The sequence below is a fragment of the Pocillopora verrucosa genome, chromosome 3 (assembly GCF_036669915.1).
Source record: "Pocillopora verrucosa isolate sample1 chromosome 3, ASM3666991v2, whole genome shotgun sequence".
Lineage (NCBI taxonomy): Eukaryota > Metazoa > Cnidaria > Anthozoa > Scleractinia > Pocilloporidae > Pocillopora > Pocillopora verrucosa.
Genome location: NC_089314.1, coordinates 18,298,014 through 18,320,513, shown reverse-complemented (window position 1 = coordinate 18,320,513; position 22,500 = coordinate 18,298,014). Strand labels below are relative to the sequence as shown.

Genomic DNA, 22,500 nt, shown 5'->3' with positions numbered 1-22,500 from the left:
CCTACCCCCTAAAAACCTGGCTTTTTTACGGCATTTAATTCAAACGCACGAGACAAAAAATAAACCATGTGCACAGTAAATTTTGACAAATAATTATTTCCTGAAGTTTTCTTTTATTACAAAAAGACATCCTGAAGGACAATTTTACGAATTAAAATACATGTCAGCTGTGATAGTCTGTTTGAACACTTGAAAGTACAGTTGTAATATTAAGCTGGAATACCCCAAGTGTAAATATTGCTGTTCAATTTTATTCTTGGTTATTTTCCTTTCCTTTGCTTTGGCATTGTGATGTACAGTATGATAATGATATGACAATGAGTTTAAAACAAAGGAAAATGAAAATTGAACCAAGGATAAAATTGAAACAGAACATACACACTACTCAAATACGTGTTGAGAAGTCACCAGTGGCATTTCTTCATATCTTTTAGGAAGAAGATGATAATGATGGAGGTGTCTAAACAATGGCCAGAAGACCAAGAAACCCCATCATTTGGGAAAACTACCTCCGAATCTTCAAATCTGTTGAAATTTATTGAACGTCTGGGAAATGACGAGCAATTCACTTTTAAGAAGTATGGCCTTGGCCAAAAAGCTATTAAAGAAATGGTCCTTACACATATGAGAGAACGAAGAAGGGCGCAGAAAGTTGCAAAGATTTGTGAAAGTGAAAGTGAAAGTGAAAGTGCAGACACAGCAGGTACAATTAGTGCAAGTGAATCAAGCAGTAGTAATGGATCACCTCCCCCCAGTATCTACGACAAAAAGAGGAAAGAATATGTGGCGTATTTTAACCCAAGTAAGTACACGTACACTTCATAATATTTGTCTGGGTAAATGCAGTGCTCTTGACTTCAATTCATGATGGCAACTGTGACGTGTTGAATTATGGGTAGGTAGATCAGTCAGCCTCAAATTTACTGTGTTTGTACGAGAATCTGAGAGCAAAACACTTTCTTAAAAAATTTCCTAGTAATTCATGAAAAGCAAACTAGGTTATGACTGATCCATGTACCCCGAATTCAATGTATGACATCATTTTTTTTATGACAAATGTTGCATTTGGCCAATTGTGTACTGTTTGCCAATATGGTTTGTAAGTTTTCTGAATGTTTTTTCTTCCCTGCATGCAGGAGAGTGGGAGTACTTTAGAACTGGTGCAAAAGTTCTTTGTAAACTTATAAATTTAGTATATAAAGGGGGTGCCGCATTCAGTTTAGTTATAGAAATGTATTCTGTTGTGATTGTTTTATGCCAGTATCTAATCTAATTTATCTTTTCATTTTATTTCCACGACAGAACTGACACAGGCATCGTGCGACTGCATTATTTTAGTTGCCTTGGACAAGCCATCTGTGATGCATGTCCAAAGATCCAAGGAACTAGAAAAGCTCAAAAAATTGTTTAGGCTGAGCCTCCTAAGAGGCAAAGATAAAAACACTTATATAAGGGCAACAGCGAATGCTCTCCTGGAACATGGGTATGTTGAAGTGGATAAAGAGGGAGACCTTACCAACCTCAGGAGAGACCAGTTGAAAGTGGCCAAAAAGATTGATCTCTAAATGTATAGACAGCGCTAGCTCCTTTCATGTACATGGACATGTGCAAATTATGTGGATGTTTACTATGGTTCATATTTTGTAAGAATAATTGAGCCAGTGACTGCAGAACTGACACATGTTGATGTTAAATTACTATGGATCAAATTTTGTAAGAATTGTTGAGCCTGACTACAGAACTGGTCACACATGTACAGGCATCATGTGACTGTGCGATACTAGTATGGTTTCATTGGTCAAGCCATCTGTGACAAAGATCCAAGGAATTAAAAAATCTCAAGAATGTTATGTTAAACTTCCTAAAAGGAAAAAACAAAAAGACCTATATAACGGCAACAGCAAATGCTCTCCTGGAACATGGTTATGTGGAAGTGGACAAAGGAGAGATCAGTTAAAAGTGGCCAAAAAAAATTATCTGTAAATTTATGGACTCCTTTCATGTACACGGACAAGTAATGTTGATGTTTTCTGTTGATCATATTTTGTAAAAATTGTTGAGCTTATATATAAATCAGAGCTACATAATTGCCTTTTATCCAACATACCGTTTAATGTTGAAGTAATGGATGTTTTTCACTTTGAAAGTCACACAGGCATCCTGTGATAATGCATTGAAACCCTGTCAGTTGCAATTGTTTAGAGATCTTCAAGATATTTTGGCAGTTGAAACAACTAAAAAAGCTAGTAAAGAACTCCATTATCTGGGCAATTGTGTGTGCTCTTAATCTTAAACATTGCTCATCTGGAAGTTGGCCTGGGGTCAGAGATCATCTTAAAAAGGAAAAGGTTTCTTGTACAGGCTGGGTCAGTTCCTCAGTCGCAATCTTTTAACTACCAGATTGGTTTTCAATGTACTTGGTATTTTTTTTTTTTTGTACTTTACAGTTACAGTACATTGTTGCATATACGAAATTATAAATTTCATTACTTAAATGCTTCTTTGTTGTGACTTTTACTTTAAAATACACCACTTAGTACATTTCAATCACTACTCGCCTCATTACAAAAAACCTGCCATGGTAATTAAAGTGACCACTGTGGTCCTTTACATTGGAAATCTAGATTTCCTTCCATAGAAATTGTGATTTACATGCTTCCCTACAAAACCAATTTCCAAGTGTGGTAAATGTTATCCATCTGTGGGCTTGACCATAGAAAAACCTGCCATGGTATTTCATTTTCCATAGTGGGATAAGTAATCTTGGACATTGCGATTTCCTTTCTTGGGAATTCCAATTACCATGATAAATCCCAATGTTGTGTATGCATAATTTCCACATTTGGAAAGTTTAGAAACCATCAGTGGATTTGTGCAAAAACCATGTGTGGAAAAAGAGTACTTTTTCCACACATGGTATTTTGTTAAAAACCACAGCAAAACCACCAAAAAACCATAAATAATACATGCATGGAAACTTGATGATTTTTCCAGTGCTGGTTATTTATAAAGACGCCTGTCATAGGGAATGGTGTATCAAAAGGCTTTGTTTCCGTCAAAAATTATCAAAATATCGACTTAAGAAGTATGATTTTCTGAATGTCGAGATCTACCGCAAATTTTCCTTTGTTTTTCGAATATACGTTTCGTAAAGAGATCGTCACGTCCTATAAAGAGTCAAGGAAGATGTAAGGCATACGTGTCCGACAAAAGGAAAAGCCGGTTAAATATTGCCACTGTCCATTTTCCTACATGCGAAGGCTGTGAAATCGTAAACTGTTAAATATTTTAATAAAGCGCAATTGTCGTAGTGACCCGTTTGACTTCATTAAGTGCATTGATTAAACGCTGTGTGTGCCGCAAATGAACAAATCTAGAGAAACAATTGCTTAAAACCACTTGAAATAACATCTTAGGCGAGAGGAATTTTCACAAAAAGGATAATTTTTTTCTTGGAAGTACTTGTATATGCACAAATAGTTTTGAGGTTGCTCATTTCTAAAAACCTATGTTATCGGATAGTCTTGCATGTGGAGGGGAGTGGTTTAACAAAGGTCTTTGTTTCTGGTCAATACCACAAGATCGCTTTAAAAAGTGTGATGGTGCTAACTTTTACGAATTTGCGTGTTGCGCTCTGTTTGTCGAATTTCGGAAGGGTAACGTCTTATACAAAGACTCAGAGAAGATGTAAGGCATAAGTGCTCGCTAAAATGTTGAATATTGCCACAGTCCATTCTCATGCGTGCGAAGGCTGAGAAATTGTAAACTGTGGGTTTAGATTAACTGACTAGTGACAAAAGGTGATAAAAACTAACTAACCACCAGCAAAAACGGCAACTAACTAACTACTACCGACCAGAAAATTATCATGAAACTAGCAAGCGCCCTTTTTGACTCACATTTAATTTTTTTTGTGCTTTAGATGACCTTTAGATGACGTTCGGCCAAATGTTGTTTGACATTTGACCGTCAGGATGTGAACTACTCTTAAGTTCACCCTATTGTGACTTTCGGCAAAGTGTGAAACGTCTTTTGTTTGATAAAATTTTTCATTGGACCTGTGTTTATTGTATAAGAAATCTTTAAGGCAGCTCTATTCTCTGCTGCCTTCAGACCTAAGAATGAAGAAGAATAAAATGAAAAACAATATTGAGGAGAATAATGGATGTAAATATAGGAAAATTATGTATGTGCGAAGAAACGGATATAGAATCGGTCCTCGCAGCTATGAACACTACTGCATTAGTATTTGAAAGAAGGCCTGCAAAAAAATTTCAAGCCCCACGGGATTTGAACCCCACAATAACGTGGAGTTTACATGTGCCTGCCATATCAATATATCGAGACAAAGCGCCATTGTCCGTTTGCCTCACTAATGCAGTGTTCAAAAGAACCGAATTTACTTTAGAATTTCAAAGCACGGGAACAGTTATACAGTCATAAAGAAAACGACTCTCCATTGCTAGCTAAAGTGCTATATGTACTGGGTGGAGTTTTAAGTATTCTTTCAGTTACTTAACACTGACAGTTGTTTATTAGATAAGTTGTTCAGGAAGTGTGTACTTCAGTTGTCTTTATAGCCTTAAGGGGATTTAAGATTTTCTTAGCAACGGTCTTGCAATTACCCTTTATCCCTTAATGAATACGGTCATTTTAACAGTTTTGTTTTTTGGCCCTGTTAATGGGGTTCCCCTGTGACGTAATTTTGTGTTATTGATATTTGCCCAGTCTTGTGTGTTTCTCAGGGATAGAAGTTGCTGATATTATGAAAACTGTTTTGGAAACTGGGATGGTGCATGGGAGATGCTTATTTGTAACTTTTCCGAGCTTGTGGGAGGAATGGCGGGTCGATGAGCTCGAGAGTGCTCTAATGGAGCATTTCACAAGTAAGCACCTTTTTTCTTTACTTTGCTGGTAATCCTCCTTGTATTTTCTTGTTGAGTTTTTTGTTTCCTAGTTTTGGCCTAACATTAACTATTTTCTTCTATCTTCTTAAGGATACGGGCAAGTCATTTCCTCGAAGATCGTTAAACTCAAGGTAAGAGTAACATAGTCAGATTCTATCCGAAGATATTGAAAATAAATGCACGGTAATTTTGACTTTCATTGACAGTCTACATCCCAGAAATGGTTCGCTGTGGTTAAAATGATGACTTTCAGGGGAGCACAGCTTACATACTTGAACAGAGAGAGGCCGGTAAGATCTAGCTTTACTTTCAAAATACAATAGAACTTCACCAAGGTCTACATCCGCTTTCAAATCTTAAGCGATCTTGAGGACCTCTTTTTGTAGACCCCTTAAAATTAAATTCCACTATTGATTCTCAAACCTGGAGCGAGGAACATTGAAGGTGTGCATTTGGCACACGCCTCATTGAAGACCTAGTAATGATGACAATGTATTCGTAGAGTCAGTTATTTCTATTCCGTAGTGCAAATGCAAATCTTTGTAGAGTGGTGTTATTCGATGTATATCGATATCAGTTGTCCTGTTAAGATGCTATGCCTTCTGTCATTTTTCTGTAGGAGGTATGCTAGTTCGCAGGGATCCATTTAAAGATTGACTTTATGAAAACCAGGAAAGCTACATTCAACCAGAGGTACTGCAAATACTTTGTTTAACTTATTACGTCACCTTGGCTACAAGCCAATGGAAGTGTCGTATGTTATCGAACGGAAAGGACCACCTTGGACTTGGTTGCTTTGCGGTGAGAAGCAATCCATTGCATTGAAAAGCCGAACAATGGGGACTTGAATACTATCTTTTACATTTCTACAGGGAGAAACGATCTGACGGGTGTAGTTTAAACTGGTTGAAACCTCACCGGTTTGAACCATTTTTGGAATCCACTCCACGGAGGAAGAAGCCCACAAAAGCAAGCAAAAAAAGGAGAGGGGAGCTTGCGTTTGGCCTATGGAACCCTTGGTGCAATTGGAGGAAAATTAAGGTCATTATCACGCTAATAATAGTATAGAAGTAAAATGATGTACAATCACCTCTTTTACAATAAGAGAACTTCTAAGCTTGATGTTGCTAATTACTATTATAGGTCCACCTGCATCATTTTGTCTCCCGATTGCCATGTGCATCTAGTTAAGGAAAGACAGCCCAATATTTTTCATCCCTGCGAAGTTATCATTCTTAACATCGGCAAAATACTTTAAATCAATATGTTATGCATGATGCGCAACAAGCTTATACCAAGAAAAACAAGCATGATCCTGAACCAGAAAGTTAAATTCAAAAAAAAAAAAAAAAAAAAAAACAGCAAAATTTTGCTAACCTATTACTTTGCCACGCAGAAATCCACCACTACACGTGCTCTAAAAGAATCGCCATCTATAGTGTCAGCAACACATCTCGGGGAGTTGATCGCGTTTTTTAAGGAATTAGATTCCAGAGTTGTTTCAAGTATGGATAACTGTTGTGCCAAATAATTTCAGATATATATTGTATTCATCAGCCGGGAGGTCCATATTGGAACTCAAGACGTAGTGCACAGTGTTTCCTAATACGGACCGATCTATGCGGTGAATAAAATGATTATTTTTCTATAAAACTGAACTAAATGCTTGCTGAGAGGACAAAGTTGATTTTGGGTTGTAATTGTGGCAAGATCCTCGATAAACTGAACAGTTCTTGAGCGAGTACATAATATTAAAAACAGATGTTACTCTGCGGTATCTATCGCAACTTTTACTCATCGAATTCCAGCTAGACGTAAGGATTTGTAGAATACCGCTTGCTCACCAACCGAGAGAAAAATGACTAATATTATCAAACAGTGGATTCCAGAGGGTGCGCTAATGTAAAGGGCGTAGCCACAATGGCTAATGGCTATTCCTTCTACTAACGATATTACATTCTCCCAAAATCTTCAGGGGAAAACTTTGGCGAACGCGAAACCAAGGAAAAGTTGCGTGCAGGTTCAGAAGAACCAATCGTGAATCCTGAGGCAGTGGAATTGTCTACGAAGGCGATTGGCATGGGCGCCACATCTCGGGTATATAAAGGTAAGTACCATTCATTGGGAAATGAAGTAGTAGAGGTGGCATGCCAGGAGTTCATGGTCTCATTCTCGGTAAAACAGAAGTTGAGAATGAAGAAGGAGATAGAGTGTCTGAAAAGACTGCGCCATCCTAACATACTTGCGCATTTCGGGGTCGACTTCACTCGCTCGCTGCTAGTAACAGAGTTGCTCGAAAAGGGAATTGAAATAGACGGAGAATTATATGAGATTCACAACGCCAGAGAGTTGTTGGATCTACAGGATGTAAAGCCCATTTCCTGGTCAACACGCTTACAAATTATGCGGGGAGTAGCGAGTGGTTTGTCATACCTGCATGAAAATAGGATCGTTCATTGTGATCTGAAAGCTGCAAATGTATTCATCGGTGACAATGGTCAAGATAGTTACCTTGTTAAACTTGGTGACTTTGGTACTGCTCTCTTCGATTTTGCACAATTTTCAGTTTCCGTCATGCCATCTGCATCTAACGCTGACTCGGTTATGTGCACAGCTGTGTACACCGCTCCGGAACTTCTTGAGAGGGCTTCTAGACCATCTTACGCCAGTGATATCTACAGCTTCGCAATGGTTATGACTGATTTTAGCTTGCCAAACCGATCAACTCCTTGGGAGGGAGAAGTAGCAAATTCTTCCATTATTTACGACTTTGTGCGCAGAGGAGAAAGACCCACTGTAACTTTAGAAGATCTGAGTGGGGTAGAGTCTGAAAACGCAACAAAGTGGATGTCACTTCTCCAAGAATGTTGGCAACAGGATCCCTCGAAGAGACCGACAAGTGTTGAAGTGGATTTGAAGATTTCATCACTCCAACAGCAGGAATTAGGGGAAAACAGCTGCATTCACTACCAAGAATGGAAGTCGAAGAATCCAAACGTGCTGTTCACCTCCTTGAATACCCACCAAGGAATGGCAATTGAAGTCATAGACGAAGTTGTAAGCAGTTTTGCATCCAAAGGAACTGCAATCCCGTCAGACCTAAATCAAGACTTAACAGAGAACCTCTATGTAAACGACGGAAGCAACTCGTGTGTTTTCCTTTGTTCTAAAATTGCAGATGATCTCTTGAAATGTTCGGAATTATGTGGGCAGGACAAGCATTTCATCATTGAACATGTTTCCAGCGAAACAATAAGGACGCTCCCCAGGCACATCAATCCTTCCTGATCAATCAGTGAATTTGCCGCTGTTGACGAAGCACTCGCCGTGATGACCCTAAACCATGTCATATGTACTAGCTATAACACGACAGAACTTTTAGAGAAGCAGTCCTCGCAGTCACTTCAGGAGAAGAATTATTTGAAAAGAGCTCTTATATCTCTGGAGCTGGCATCTAACAGTGACGGGAAGGCGTTCACCATTTACCTATGTCCACCATTAGCTATCCTTATGGGAGTGATACGTTCCTCGTTTGTCATTGTGGATACTCATAAGGTACCAGAAGAGGCAGGTGGCACACAAAGTGGTTTGTTGGTGCAATTCGATTGTGAAGCTGATGAAATAGACACTGTTTTAGATAATATGGTTGATTGGATTTCTATGAGAATGGAAGTATCGATTCCAAACTATTCCACGCAACTGCATTCGTTAACCCTCCTCGAAGAAGCTGATCTTTGCACTGGCGCTTGCGATTTGGATGATAAAGAACTTTTAAACGCCAGCTTGGAATTCGAAAGAAATGAATCGCTACTTCCGTCTTCTGAAAGCACTGGAGAAATTTTCAGCAAAAATAAACCATCCCAGGGCCTCAAACAAGACCAGATAAAGATGACAAATGCCACTCCTCACTTGTCCGTAACAGATGAGCAAAATTCTAAAAGTAGCCCAGAAGGAGAAGAAAATTTCCACGTTTCAGAGGTAAATACCGAAACCAAACAAAACGAATTAGTCGCACGTGCATCTGAACCATTGGACTGTGCAAGGACAAGTTGTTTAAACTACACACTACCCGAAGATCTTCCTGATGTGATCGAAGAAGACCGGATTGTTTGGAGGGGGCGTTTGACCAGATTTGGCTTAAGTAAATTCGAAAATTTCCAGTTGCATGCTATTCAAAGCGTTTGTCTTGGACGAGATACAATAGTGGTGCAACCGACTGGCAGTGGCAAGAGTTTATGCTTTCAGTTGCCTTCTCTCATCGATCGTAAGAAGTTCGTTGTCGTCGTAAGCCCTACCATATCGCTTATAAACTCACAAATTGAAGGGCTAAAGAGCCTTGGTATAGATGCGTTTTCGTTAGGAAGAGCAGCAGGAATTGAGTCACACCTTAATCACGAAAGAATATTTTCCGCAGACAGCAAGCGCTCCTTCCCGTCTGTTGTTTTCATGACCCCAGAGCATTTCGTCAATCGCGTTCAGTAAAATTTGGAGCAAAATAAGGATCATATCAAATTAATAGTCTTGGACGAAGTACACAAAATGTTTGATAGAAATTCTGATTTTCGATCAAGTCACGATTTCTTCGAGAATATCAAAGATACCTTTAGTGGAGTACCTGTGATGACATTAACTGCCACCCTGAGCCAGGAACAGTTACAAAGTCTGTGTAATGACTACTTAAGAAATCCTGTTTTGATCAAGGGATCAATCGACCGCAGCAACATCAAGTTGAACATCAAGCCCTGTTACACCAGTAAAGCAGAGGTCCGGTAAGAACGAAAAAGCTAAGTCAGCAGTTGACGTCTGGTGCACATGCGCAACCGATATTAAAACTATAACAAAAGATGAATATGCAATAGTGTACATGGATTTTCGAAACGATATGAAGTTGATGACGTCATCACTAAGGACGATAATTGAAGACAATGTTAGACCCTTTTATGGAAAAGGAATGACGCACGATGAGAAGAGGAAGACTGATTCTGATTCTGATTCTGACTGATTTCGGCCGCGACGAAAATTAGATACGTCATAGCTACTTAATTAGGTTAATCACCGTTAATAACATTAGTACGGCAAACTTCCTCCCGAAGTCGACATCTGAGGCCATCGGGTATGTAAAATCTGTGGTTCGTTTTCTTTGAACTTTGTTCATATAACCTGATAAACTGTTTGTAATCATAGGTTTCGAAAGACTCATCAATAAACAACAGAAAGTCCTTTGAAACGTGGCTATTTTATACCGTTAACGCTTCGGTCGAGGAAACATTCGAAACCCGTTCATCAGCGCGATGGCAGAAGAAGCCAAGAACGTCCGTCGCGTCGCCAAATCAAGATTCACCAGAAAAAGGAACGAACTCCTGAAGTCCATCTCATCAGCCAGCAATCACGAACTCGTGGAAAACAACTACGCTCAATTCCTGGAAGCATGGAACGTCCTGAAAACAAAGCACGATCTCTACGCGATGCTTTTATCAGACGACGCCGAACTAGAAGCCGCTGAAATATGGATCAACAAAGTCCAGGAGGAGTTCACCGAAGCGACAAAAGCTAAGATTAACTTTATTAACCACATAGCGGACGTGCAAATGAGAGCGCGCGCAGAAACGGAACAAAGGGATAAGGCGAACAAAGAACGTGAGCAAATGGAACGATTCTTTGATCAAGCAATGATCAGACGAGAAACGGCGCGAGCCATATTTGAAACAGCTTGTCAAAGCGCTTCGCACACACTCAGCACGGACAAAGTAGAGCCGTCTACGGCGAAGAAACTTCAGAAACAGATTGACGAAGCTTTCGCGGAATGGAAACTAGCGAATAGCGCGCTACTCGATTTATCTACGCGAGAATCTGCAGCCAATGAAATTAAATGGCTCCAAGCTACTCAAGCGATGTATAACGAGATGAACACTAAACTCGAACCACACCTCGTATGCGAACATGAACGCGAACTGCAGCCGCAGATCAAAGGAGAAAAGAGCAATCACCTACAACTAGAGAAAATCAAAATGCCCCGATTTGAAGGAGAGTTGAGAGAATATCCATCCTTCAAAAGAGACTTCCAGAAACAAGTCATGCCGCACCTTACGGAAGATACATTATCCTACACGTTGCGTTCCTGTCTCGGAAAAGAACCTTTAGCTCACGTAAAGAGCGTCGACGATGACGTTTACGAGATGTGGAAGCGACTCGATGAAAAATACGGGGACCCAGCGAAAGTCGCGGACGTGATAATTAATGATATAAGACGTGTAAGATCCATCTGCGAAGGCGAAAACAAGCGATTCATGGAGCTGGTAGGAATCATAGAAGACGGATATCGTGACCTTAAGAGACTTGGCTTGGAAGCAGAAATAACCACAACGAGCTCAGTAAGCATCATAGAGAGAAAACTCCCGCCAGACGTACGCAAAGAATGGGCTAAACTATTAAGTTCTGACGACAGCACTGTGGATAAAACCAACAAGTTTCCGAGCCTGCTCAAATTTTTACTTACGCAAAAACGCGCTATCGAGTACGACGATTCTGATCTTCGCGCGTAGGGCCCAGCCATAACGAAGGCAGTTGTCCATTACGACACAGCGGATGAAAGACATGACAGCGGCAGCCAGAGAACTTACAGCAAGTGCGTCGTTCACGAAAACTCGAATCATCTTACCAAGGATTGTAGAGTATACCTCGATAAAACAGTAAGCGAAAGACTGTCAACATTGAAAGAAAAAGGTGCGTGTTTTTCCTGCCTCAGAACCGGTCACCGATCACGCAATTGCCGCTCTAAAAAGGATTGCGGCGTCAATGAATGTAAGAAGAAACATCATCCCACATTACATGAAGAAGATCAGACAGAGACTCCAAGCGCATCCGCAATATCCAGTGCATGCAGCCATGGGAGTAATGAGACCTGCATCCTCCAGTTGCAACAAATAAAAACTTCTAGAGGACATGCAAACATCTTGTGGGACAACGCATCATCCATTAGCCTCATAACCCGTGACAAAGCACGGGAAGAAAGACTGCGCGGAACGCCACTTGAAATCTCTCTCGTGAAGGTGGGAGGGAAGGAAGAGAAGATAAGTTCCAGAAAATACAAATTGCCGCTCATTGACCTCAAGGGCGAAACGACGCTTGTGGAAGTTTGCGAAATAGACAAAATTACCACCGACATTCAAAGTGTTAACATGGATAAGGCACTTGACACTCTCAAGATACAAAGGGGCGATGTGACTCAGCTGAAAGGCGCCGTTGACGTCCTCATTGGGTATGATTACGCAGGCTTCCACCCGGTAAAAGAAAGAAATGTCGAACACCTAATGTTATTGAAGAATCGTTTTGGACGATGTATAGGTGGGACACACCCTTCCATTCGGGAGAAGAACCACAAATCAGCATTCGACGCATGTGCAAACCACCTAAAAGCAGTCAAAATTGACGACTTCTACAATATCAAGAGATTAGGTGTTAGCTGCACGCCGCGCTGCGGAGGCTGCAAATGCGGAAAATGCGCTCCTGGAACCAGTGACTACACTCTGAAAGAAGAAAGGGAGCTCCATCTCATCGAGAAAGGCCTTGAATTTAACGAACAGGAAAAATGCTGGATCGCTGAATATCCCTGGATTCGCGACCCACACGACCTGCCAGATAACAAAAGAGCTGCCTTTGGAAGACTCTTAAGCACCGAGCGAAGATTATTGCGAAATCCCGAACATAGCAGAGTTTATCAAAATCAAGTTGAGGACATGGTAGAACAAGGAGTAGCTAGGAAACTAAGCAAGCAAGAGCTCGAAACTTATAGAGGCCCTATCCACTACATCTCCCACCACGATGTTCTAAAGCCTGATTCGAAATCGACTCCAGTGAGAATCGTCTTTAACAGCAGCGCGAACTATATGGGACACGTCCTTAACGAGTACTGGGCAAAGGGTCCCGATCTGTTAAATAATCTTGTAGGAATCCTCGTGCGATTCAGAGAACACGAAATTGGATTCATCGGAGATGTGAAAAAGATGTATCACACCGTGAAGACCAAGATCATAGAGCAACACATGCATCGTTTTCTATGGCGCGACATGAACACAAGCAGGGATCCGGATACGTACGTTATACAAAGAGTTTCATTTGGAGACAAACCCTCGGGTACCATAGCGACCGTAGCCATGAGAAAGACAGCGGAACTATCAAAAGAGAATTATCCACAAGCCGCGAATACCGTAATATCCAACTCGTACATGGATGACATTGTAGACAGTGTACATAGCGACGCACAAGCTAAGCAACTAACTAATGAGATTGAGGCAGTCCTAGTCAAGGGCGGATTCAAGATAAAGGGTTGGTTCTATTCGAACGACAAAACAGCAAACGAAATGGCTTTAGAACCCAACCAGCAAAATTCATCAACAGAGAAAGTACTCGGCGTCATTTGGAGTACAGACAAGGATCAATTCCGGTTTAAAGTGGGAATAGACTTAACTCTGACGAAAACCAAAGGACGCATCAAAGAAAACCCAACTACTGGCGAAATAACGAAGAGGATTATCCTCTCACAGATAAACCGCATGTATGACCCTCTTGGTCTAGCAGCTCCCGTTACAGTCAGAGCGAAGATTTTTATGCGCCAGCTTTGGGCAACAGAAAAGAAACTCGGCTGGGACGACCCTGTCCCTGAGAAGCAAAGGATTAACTGGCTGGAATTCTTCCAAGATCTGCGCAATATGGATCAAGTTATATTTCCAAGATGCCTCAAACCATCAGGTGCACTCGGTCTGCCGACTCTTATCATATTCAGTGACGGGTCAGACAACGCTTACGGAGCATGTGCTTACATCAGGTGGACATTACCGGACAACAAATTTGAAACCAGACTGATCATGTCAAAGAACCGACTCTCGCCAAACAGGAAATTATCGATCGATCGAATTGAACTTTGCGCGGCAGTCTTAAGCAAAAGGCTTAAAAACTTTCTGGACAAAGAATCCCGCTACAAGTTTGCGAAATACTACCATATAGTCGATTCTCAAATAGTGCACGGGATGATCTAAAAGGAATCTTACGGCTACAAAACATTCGCCGCTACTCGCATCGGAGAGATACAGGAAGGTACCAATCCCCAAGACTGGTATTGGGTCGAGAGTGATAAAAACATCGCCGATTGGATAACACGAGGTAAGCAACCAAGCGATATCAAAAGCGAAAGCGACTGGCAAAAGGGACCTAGATTTCTACAACTCCCAGAATCAGAATGGCCAATAAGTAAAGTAGTCCATCACCCAGAGTTACCAATGAAAACGGCATTAACAACACTTGCTGCAGAACAGGACTCGCTCGCGAGAAGAATTGATATAAACAGACATTCAAGTTACAACAAACTGTTAAGAGTAACAGCACGTGTATTAGCCATGTATGCAAGAGAACCAGTTAGTCTGAAGAATGCGACAAAGACCCTGACGCCGGACGATATTTCTAAAGCAGAAAGGTTTTGGATCATTGACGCGCAAAGAAAAATGCTTACAGACGTCAAAAAATCTAAATATGAGCGTTTGTGTCCAAAGCGCAGAGAAGATGGAGTAATAGTGGTTTGTCATCGGACCGGCAAATGGGTGCACTGAGCTACGATAAGAGAGAAGTGATCCTCATTCCTCGTGAGCATCGTTTCTCCAAGCTTTATGCGGAACATATACATCGAAAAGGTCACCATGGCGTGTCAACGACCGTAAGCAAAATTCGATTACGATTCTGGATTCCTCAGATTCATAACATAGTAAAGTCCATTAGATACAACTGCGTCACTTGCAAGAAACTGGACGAAAACCTCAACAAGCAGGTCATGGGACAGCTTCCAGAAGAGAGACTTATGCCCTCACCACCCTGGCATAGTACAGCCATCGACCTTTTCGGACCATTTAAAATAAGAGACCAGGTAAAGAAGCGAACAATCGGAAAGTGTTATGGTGTATTGTTCAACTGTATGAGCACAAGAGCAGTTCATGTTGACTTGGTAGACGATTACAGTACAGAGGCATTTCTACTTGCGCTGAGACGGTTTACATCTCTCAGAGGATATCCTGCAAAGCTATACTCTGATAACGGTCCGCAGTTGGTAGCAGCTAGTGAAGAACTCCAGAATATGACGAAGAAATGGAACTTAAAAGAACTCAAAACATTTGGAGTGAACGAAGGATTAAAGTGGGAATTCGCATCCGCGGACGCACCATGGCAGAACGGAATATCAGAAGCCCTTATAAAATCGATAAAGCGAGCTATTACTACGGCGATCGGACAGAGCGTTATGACATTTCCAGAACTTCAGACAGTCCTTTACGAAGTATCTAATTTAGTCAACGAGAGGCCGATCGGTCGTCATCCAACTTCACCTGAAGACGGAGCATATCTCTGCCCGAATGACATCTTGTTAGGACGTTCTTCAACAAAGGTTCCTAACGGGCCATTTAATGAAAGCGCAGACCCCAGAAAGCGCTTTTACTTCATACAAAACGTTGTTGACGCATTCTGGAGCAGATGGACACGAGACTATTTCCCAAGCTTGCTCGTACGCCAGAAATGGCATACTTGTAAACGTGATGTCATGGTCGGCGATATCGTGTTAATTCAAGACAGTAACCAGATAAGGGGGAAATGGAAGCTCGGACACGTCATAGCAGCTAACCCCGGAAAAGATGGCAAGATCAGAAAAGTTACAATTCAGTACAAGAATCCAGCACCGAATGAAAAAGTTGGTATATACAAGGGTCGAGGATATTCAACAATCGAGCGACATGTACAGCGTCTAATCGTACTGGTTCCTTTCCACGATGATGAAGATTCAAAGGACATTAAATGAAACTAACTTACGAAATGTAAATTAAGAATTAGGTCAATACCTTCGGGAGGCGGGGAGTGTTTCGGCCGCGACAAAAATTAGATACGTCATAGCTACTTAATTAGGTTAATCACCGTTAATAACATTAGTACGGCAAACTTCCTCCCGAAGTCGACATCTGAGGCCATCGGGTATGTAAAATCTGTGGTTCGTTTTCTTTGAACTTTGTTCATATAACCTGATAAACTGTTTGTAATCATAGGTTTCGAAAGACTCATCAATAAACAACAGAAAGTCCTTTGAAACGTGGCTATTTTATACTGTTAACGCTTCGGTCGAGGAAACAGTCATCACTAAGGACGATAATTGGAGAAGACAATGTTAGACCCTTTTATGGAAAAGGAATGACGCACGATGAGAAGAGGAAGACTGATTCTGACTTCAGAGCAAAGGATTTTCAAGTTCTGGTTGCCACTGAGTCGTATGAAGTTGGAACACAGTCCACACGTGGACAACATTTTCCGAGTCCGTTGTATGCGCAACCTAAGTGTTATCGTACAGGAATTTGGCAGAGCAGGACGAAGTGGTAATGACGCTGATAGATTTCTCCTCGTCAACGAATCCAAAGATGATCACCGATTGAATTTCTGGACACAAAGCTGCTCGAAGACTGAAGAAAAACGCATGAAAGATGAGTTTCTTGAATCATGGCGATGGATATACTCTATGTACTCTGGGAGATGCCTGAGAGATGTGTTAATCAGAGAGTTTGGAGAGGGCGAGTTGGAACTGCAATGCAAAGATGCATGTTGTTCAAGTTGTGATATCAAAAGAAAAAGAGACTTCAACGCAAAGCAAGCGATCACCCTTCTTATACAGGCCATTATTGACTTTGGAAAACTAATAAAATATCAGAATGGTGTGAGAGAGGAAGAGTTGATCGCATGGTTAAGAGGAAGTAATAGAGATAAATTCTCCACACCAGAAATGCAGATGGTCATGGAAAAGTCTCGTTCCTATTCTGCTGGTTCGCAGCTGGCGGGGCTGAAATGTTCCAGTGATTGGTGGTCAAGAGTGTTACGACAGTCAGTAAATCTAGAGTATGTAGACATCAACTTCAACATAACTAGATGCGACTCGTTTAACAGGGTGTGGAGAGAATACAAAGTTTCCGAGAAAGGTAAGGAATTTTTGCGCTGTCCGCGCGACGTACTTGTTTTAGATCCTGTGGTCGATCCTTTGAACGAGGAAACAAAAGAGAAAGCCGCCATAACTAACAAGAAAAGGAGTGGACGTGGACACCATCACTTACCAAAGTTAAAGGAGGCTTTGAAGCATTCTGATACATGGCTCAAGCTGACAGACAAAGATCAATATGAATTTCCCGGATTCGAGACTGACCCACAGTCCTCACAGAAACCACTGGCCTACGTAGAAGATTGGCGCAAGTTGCCTTTTGCAGCCAGCACTCGGCCACATTTTATGACCAACCAATTATCAACCAATTATCAATAAGAGGCTCACAAACAACAAAACACGACATAATCATAGAAGGTAAGAATACATCTTTGAACGTGAGACGGGGACCTTGTGAAGGCGTGAAAACTTGTGCTGGCCCTGACTGTGACTATGTGGTCTCTAACAGACAAAAGATAAATCGCTGCGTACGACACAGGGAAAATTATTCTCTGCTTTCATCTGGAGCATGTACTGCGCATATGGTGTACATATGGCCTTGCAATGACGATGGAAGGCGATGGGTTGGTGTTGTACCGGGAACTGGACACAATCACAATAAACCAGCTCCACACAACATGTCAAGCAAAGTGAAAGAGGACATCCAAAGAGTGGTTTCCGGTGACAGCTCCAAAAAGACTAAAGACATCATGAAGGGCCTTGGAATTGGTTACGTCCCAGCCGAAGTGAGTTCGCCTGCAGCAAATGCCGATCGTGTTAGAAAAGAGAGGAAGATAGCCCTTGGCAAATGGACGTCTGTTCACAGAGAGATATGCCCACTCGACGAGGTACTCCAGTTCGATAAAATTCGGAAAAAAGTGGAAAGCAACCAGTTGTATGGTGATTGCAGCGTGAATATCAGCGATAAAGTCAATCAGATGATGGGTCAATATCAGATGGAAGGGAGCGAGTACCTCTTTACTCCTTGCAGAAAGTATGCATTCTTAATGGCTCCATTTCAGTCTGCACTGTTGAGTACAGCAGAGGATTTATTCATGGACGTTACTTATACTGGTAATGACTTCTTCCCATACCTCCTAAATGTTGTTTCCTTTAACGACGAAACGTGCGTGTATAATGCCGTAGCAAGAGTTTTATGTAGTAGGCAAGACAGTGAGACCTACGCTAAATCCATCACCACGATTTTTCAAAAAGTGACGGTTGATCATGCCCGCTTCGCGAATGGCAAGAATTTAAGATCTATCTTGGTTGACTTTGATGATGGACAATACAAAGGACTTCAACAGTGTCTGGGTGAAGACCTTTCCCTGAAAGTGATCAGGGGATGCACGGTTCACTGGCAGAGATCAGTTAACAGAGTCTGAAAACTAGTTTGCAGGAATGATACTGAAGTTCGCATATTTAAAGCCCTAGCAAGCAAAATCGAAGACAAGAACGAGAAGGAAAATGTTTTGTTGCTTTTCGACGTGCTCTCTGGCTCCAGACAAGTACAAGAAGCAAGGCAATTAGTTGGCAAGGACCTATTCTCGGAATTTGACACCGTGCACAACAAAGACTGGATAAGGCTAAAGCATTGGAGTAAATGGTGGTGCCGTGTAAATCACCTGACAATGTTTACAAGGGCCTTTAAGGAAATGGACGACAAGGATTGGGAACAAGGACCTAGTACTACCAATCCTGTCGAGTCTTTAAACAGGCAGTCACTTCAGGAAGGTGGTATTATACTTCATGCTTTGATGGAGAACATTTACCTGGAAGATCGCCTCCTCCTGTGAAAACAGCAGCTTGCAAAGAGAACGTCACAACATCCTACAAATCATCACCTGGAAAGCAGAAGGCCAAACGAAAGCGCACAAGTGAAGGCAAACGTGGTGACGAAGGTCCGCCGGATAAGCACAGACATATACTAAGCAGTAAAAGGAAACCGAATGGAAGAGCCTTGATCAACCGTTTAATTGAAGTGGAATATGATGAGAAGGACAAATCAGGTGACGTTACAAAGTACTGGGGATGGTGTAAAGGACAAATCGTGGCCTACAGAAAACATGAAGGATACTTGGTTAATTTTGCCGATCGAATTGACAGCAATGGAAGAGTCATTGAAGGCTGGTCAGACTGGATCGAGGATTTGAACAGTAAAGATGTCCGTCTGTTGGCCGAGTAAAACTGACAAACCACACCGTTAAAACATCTAATGAACAGTTGCTCTACCAAAGTACAAGACTCGAAGTCACACCTTTGGAATTACATAACGTAATGGCTGAAATTGCCATACAGGCGTTACGCTCTCCTGAGAAATAGTGAGAGGCACGTAGCCTGGCAGAGGTCATTGAAGAAAGTGACATGAGTCCACCTCCAAAAACTACACTTAAATAATAGGCTTTAACAATGCAATTTACAACGCTTGCTATAAAATTTGAAACTAACCTTATGGAATACTCTCTTTCATACTTAAGAGGGTCCGGGTGTCTAGCAAGTCAGTGCTTCAAAGGTAACTAAGACCTTTACAGGTATATCTCGGCAACAATGAGTCCACTTGGTTTGTGGATGATACCCCCAGCATAATTGGTTGTACTGAACTTATCGCATGTCCAAAAATCTATAGAATGGCAAGCCATTACTAGGTCATGGGTTTCTGGATGTGCTCGCACGAAGTATAGTACAACTGATTGTGATTGGATAATACCGCTTTTGTTGGGGGGACTGAGGAACCAACCTGTTTGGTTATGAAATAAACTATCTTAATAAATGACTCCGTCTTCAACATTTTTGTCGTATATGTACGTATGAAGTTTTATTCCGTAGTAAAGGCGTAAATCGTTGTCCCTTGTCAGCTTTTGTGCGGCCAGTTTACCGGATCAAATCTTTTGGTCTCCTGAAATTATTTTGCCACATTAGTGGAGGGGTACAGGCGAGTGCCCGGGAGAACAGGGGGCTGGAGGCGGGAGCAGAAAAAGCCGAACCTAGCTAAGTTTTTTACTTCCATTTAATGCCCACCCAGAAGGAAAATTTCGTTTCTTTATTACGTCCAAGGTCATGTATGAGGTGTCATGAAAAATCGACGAAATTGTCGGTGTCTTTCAGCTGTATCAGTAGAAAATCGTCCAAAGTGAGTAAGGTCAAATGTCGTCAAATGTCATTGTTGATCAGCCTCATTATTTTAGGCGACGCAACGGAAAATCAGTCTGTATAAGACCTTGTTTCTGCTATTGACAATCACGTAGCTAAATTATAGCAGTGTAGAAATCTATCAATCAACGTATGTACAACGATTCAACCTTTCCGGAGAGGTTTAAAGAATATTTCAACTCCTCAAAGAAATCTGAATAATTAAAAGCAGGGCCAGTCCGTAATAAATCCATACTGTTAGATTTTACACTAGTCGGTAATATTTTACGCCAGTAACTACCAGCGTAATTTCTTTCAGTCAGTTGTGCTTATTTGTACGATTTTATGCCAGTAACTAACGGCGTAATTTCTTCGAGTCGGTTGTGTTTATATGTACGATTTTACGCCAGTAACTAACGGCATAATTTCTTCCAGTCGGTGATATATATATATATGTAACATTTTACGCCAGTAATATAATTTAATTATATTTTAATTTATTATAATTAAATCACCGACTGGGTTAGTGGCATAAAATCTTCCAGTATATAGACTGTGTTAGTCACATATTACGCCGTTATCTAACTACCGGTGTCCAGCCGGTTTTATACTTCAGAATTTCTGGGTGATGCTGATGCAGACTGTTTACATGAAAAGCTTTTGGACTGTTGCACTGCTATTGGTAAGCCAAGTTTGCTGCAGATGTCAATGGATGGTCCGAATGTGAACTAGAAAACCTATGAACTGCTTTCCACAAGTATTGAGGAAGAAACCAAAAAGAAGATGCTAAACATCGGGTCATGTGGATTACATATAATTCACAATGCCTTCCGTTCTGGAAGTATGGAAACCAACTAGGAAGTAGGACAAACCTTGAGCTCACTCTACTGGTTATTTAAGGATTCACCTGCTAGGCGTCAAGACTTTGTATCAATCACTGGATCATCTGTCTTCCCAAAACAATTTTGCTCACATAGGTGGGTGGAAAATGTTACTGTTGTTGAAAGGGCTTTGTTGAAAAAGTGTACTGTAAAAAATTGTTTTGAGAACTGATGTACTTGCTTTATGGTAGAAATTTGGTATACTGCTATTGTTTGGTTGTGTCACTGTAAGTTAAGAACTAAACAGCTGAAACTGAAGTTAGTATGATAGTCAAACAATATTGGGATCGTTTGCCACATCTTTTCAGTCTTTAATTGTTCTTTAATTCCATGAAACAGGCAAGTTACCCTTCTCCAGACACACACACACACGCACGCACGCACGCACGCACGCACTCGTACACGCAGAATGGAAACTTGATTGTTTGAACAGGGAACTTGACCCTGGGTAACTGTCATTTCGCGGATCGATTGTTGCCAGATCAGTATCAATTGTTATTGATGAATGCATGTCAAACTGTCCAGGAAATACACATTTCCCATTGAGGTCCACAAGGTTATAAACATCGTTAACCTATCAGTTAGTCTTGGTTATTTCACCAAAAAGCAAATTTTGCTTGGATTAGATCACTTCGCTGCCTTTTGCCAGATTCGCTATGTCTCACGAGCATTTTGAGTTTACTTCTCCTCGCGGCGTGCTACTCAACTGTTCTGTATGGTAAGTCTTTTTTGTTTTCTTATTATTGTGATGATTTTTATCTTTCAGCAAATGATCATTTTCGCTGTCACCCATCGAGAGAGAGAGAGAGAGATCTTCAGTGGATTAGTTACGAAATTTCAATGTTCTAGGAGATAGGTTAAGGAAGAACTTTCTAATTCTTAGGTCTCTCTGTTTTCCCAAACTTAAGATATTCGTCGAAATGTTTTGTGCAAATTTACAGAGCCTAGTATAGGGTCGCAATTGTGGTGGGTGCATCTTTGGTTCACCTACATTGGGGCCGGAAAATAGAGCAAAAAATTTGGAATTTACTTTGGCTATCCAGCCCACTGATTATCTTAACTGAACCAACAAACATGTACAAAAGCACTTATACTAACACTTAATTTCCTAAAAAGCCTCAAAGTCAACAGCTAAGTCTATATTTTTCAACAACGCGGAGCTGTATGTCAAGCAACCACCATAGCTCTGAACTTCAAATTGCGCTAGTTTCCAAACCAAGCTCGGTGTTGAGCTGAAAATTTGAAAACATGTACAAAATTAGACCCCCACTATGCCTGACGAGAATAAAAATTTTCGAAGCTCTCTATTTTTGGATTTTTGGATTTAAAGATGTCATGTCAAAATCAGCAATAAAGCAAACACTACCACGCAGCCTCATTGAGAAAAAACGGCGAAAATACAAAGGTTAAACATGACATTTTACGAGAACGACCGACAGCATTCATTTAATTTTATTCAATATGCATTTTCATAAAAAGCTGTTATTTTTTCTGTGGATTGTTCCTTAGCTAACTGACAGTTTTGGTGTCGGCCAATACTCAAAGTTAATTAAATAAAATATATCCTTATTTTCACCATTAGGTGTTGGCTCCA

The 22,500-nt window shown here is 41.0% G+C and overlaps 1 protein-coding gene and 1 pseudogene across 1 annotated transcript; both read left to right on the top strand.

Annotated features, from left to right (window-relative positions):
• The first annotated feature begins 4,121 nt into the window (after positions 1-4,121).
• On the top strand, positions 4,122-19,081 carry LOC131793946 (uncharacterized; annotated as a pseudogene).
• LOC136280015 (uncharacterized) lies at positions 10,199-13,942 on the top strand. The gene is made up of 2 exons (XM_066164602.1): positions 10,199-11,278; positions 11,450-13,942. Exons 1-2 carry the CDS (start codon positions 10,199-10,201, stop codon positions 13,940-13,942), a joined length of 3,573 nt encoding a protein of 1,190 aa, XP_066020699.1.
• Positions 19,082-22,500: the final 3,419 nt, after the last annotated feature.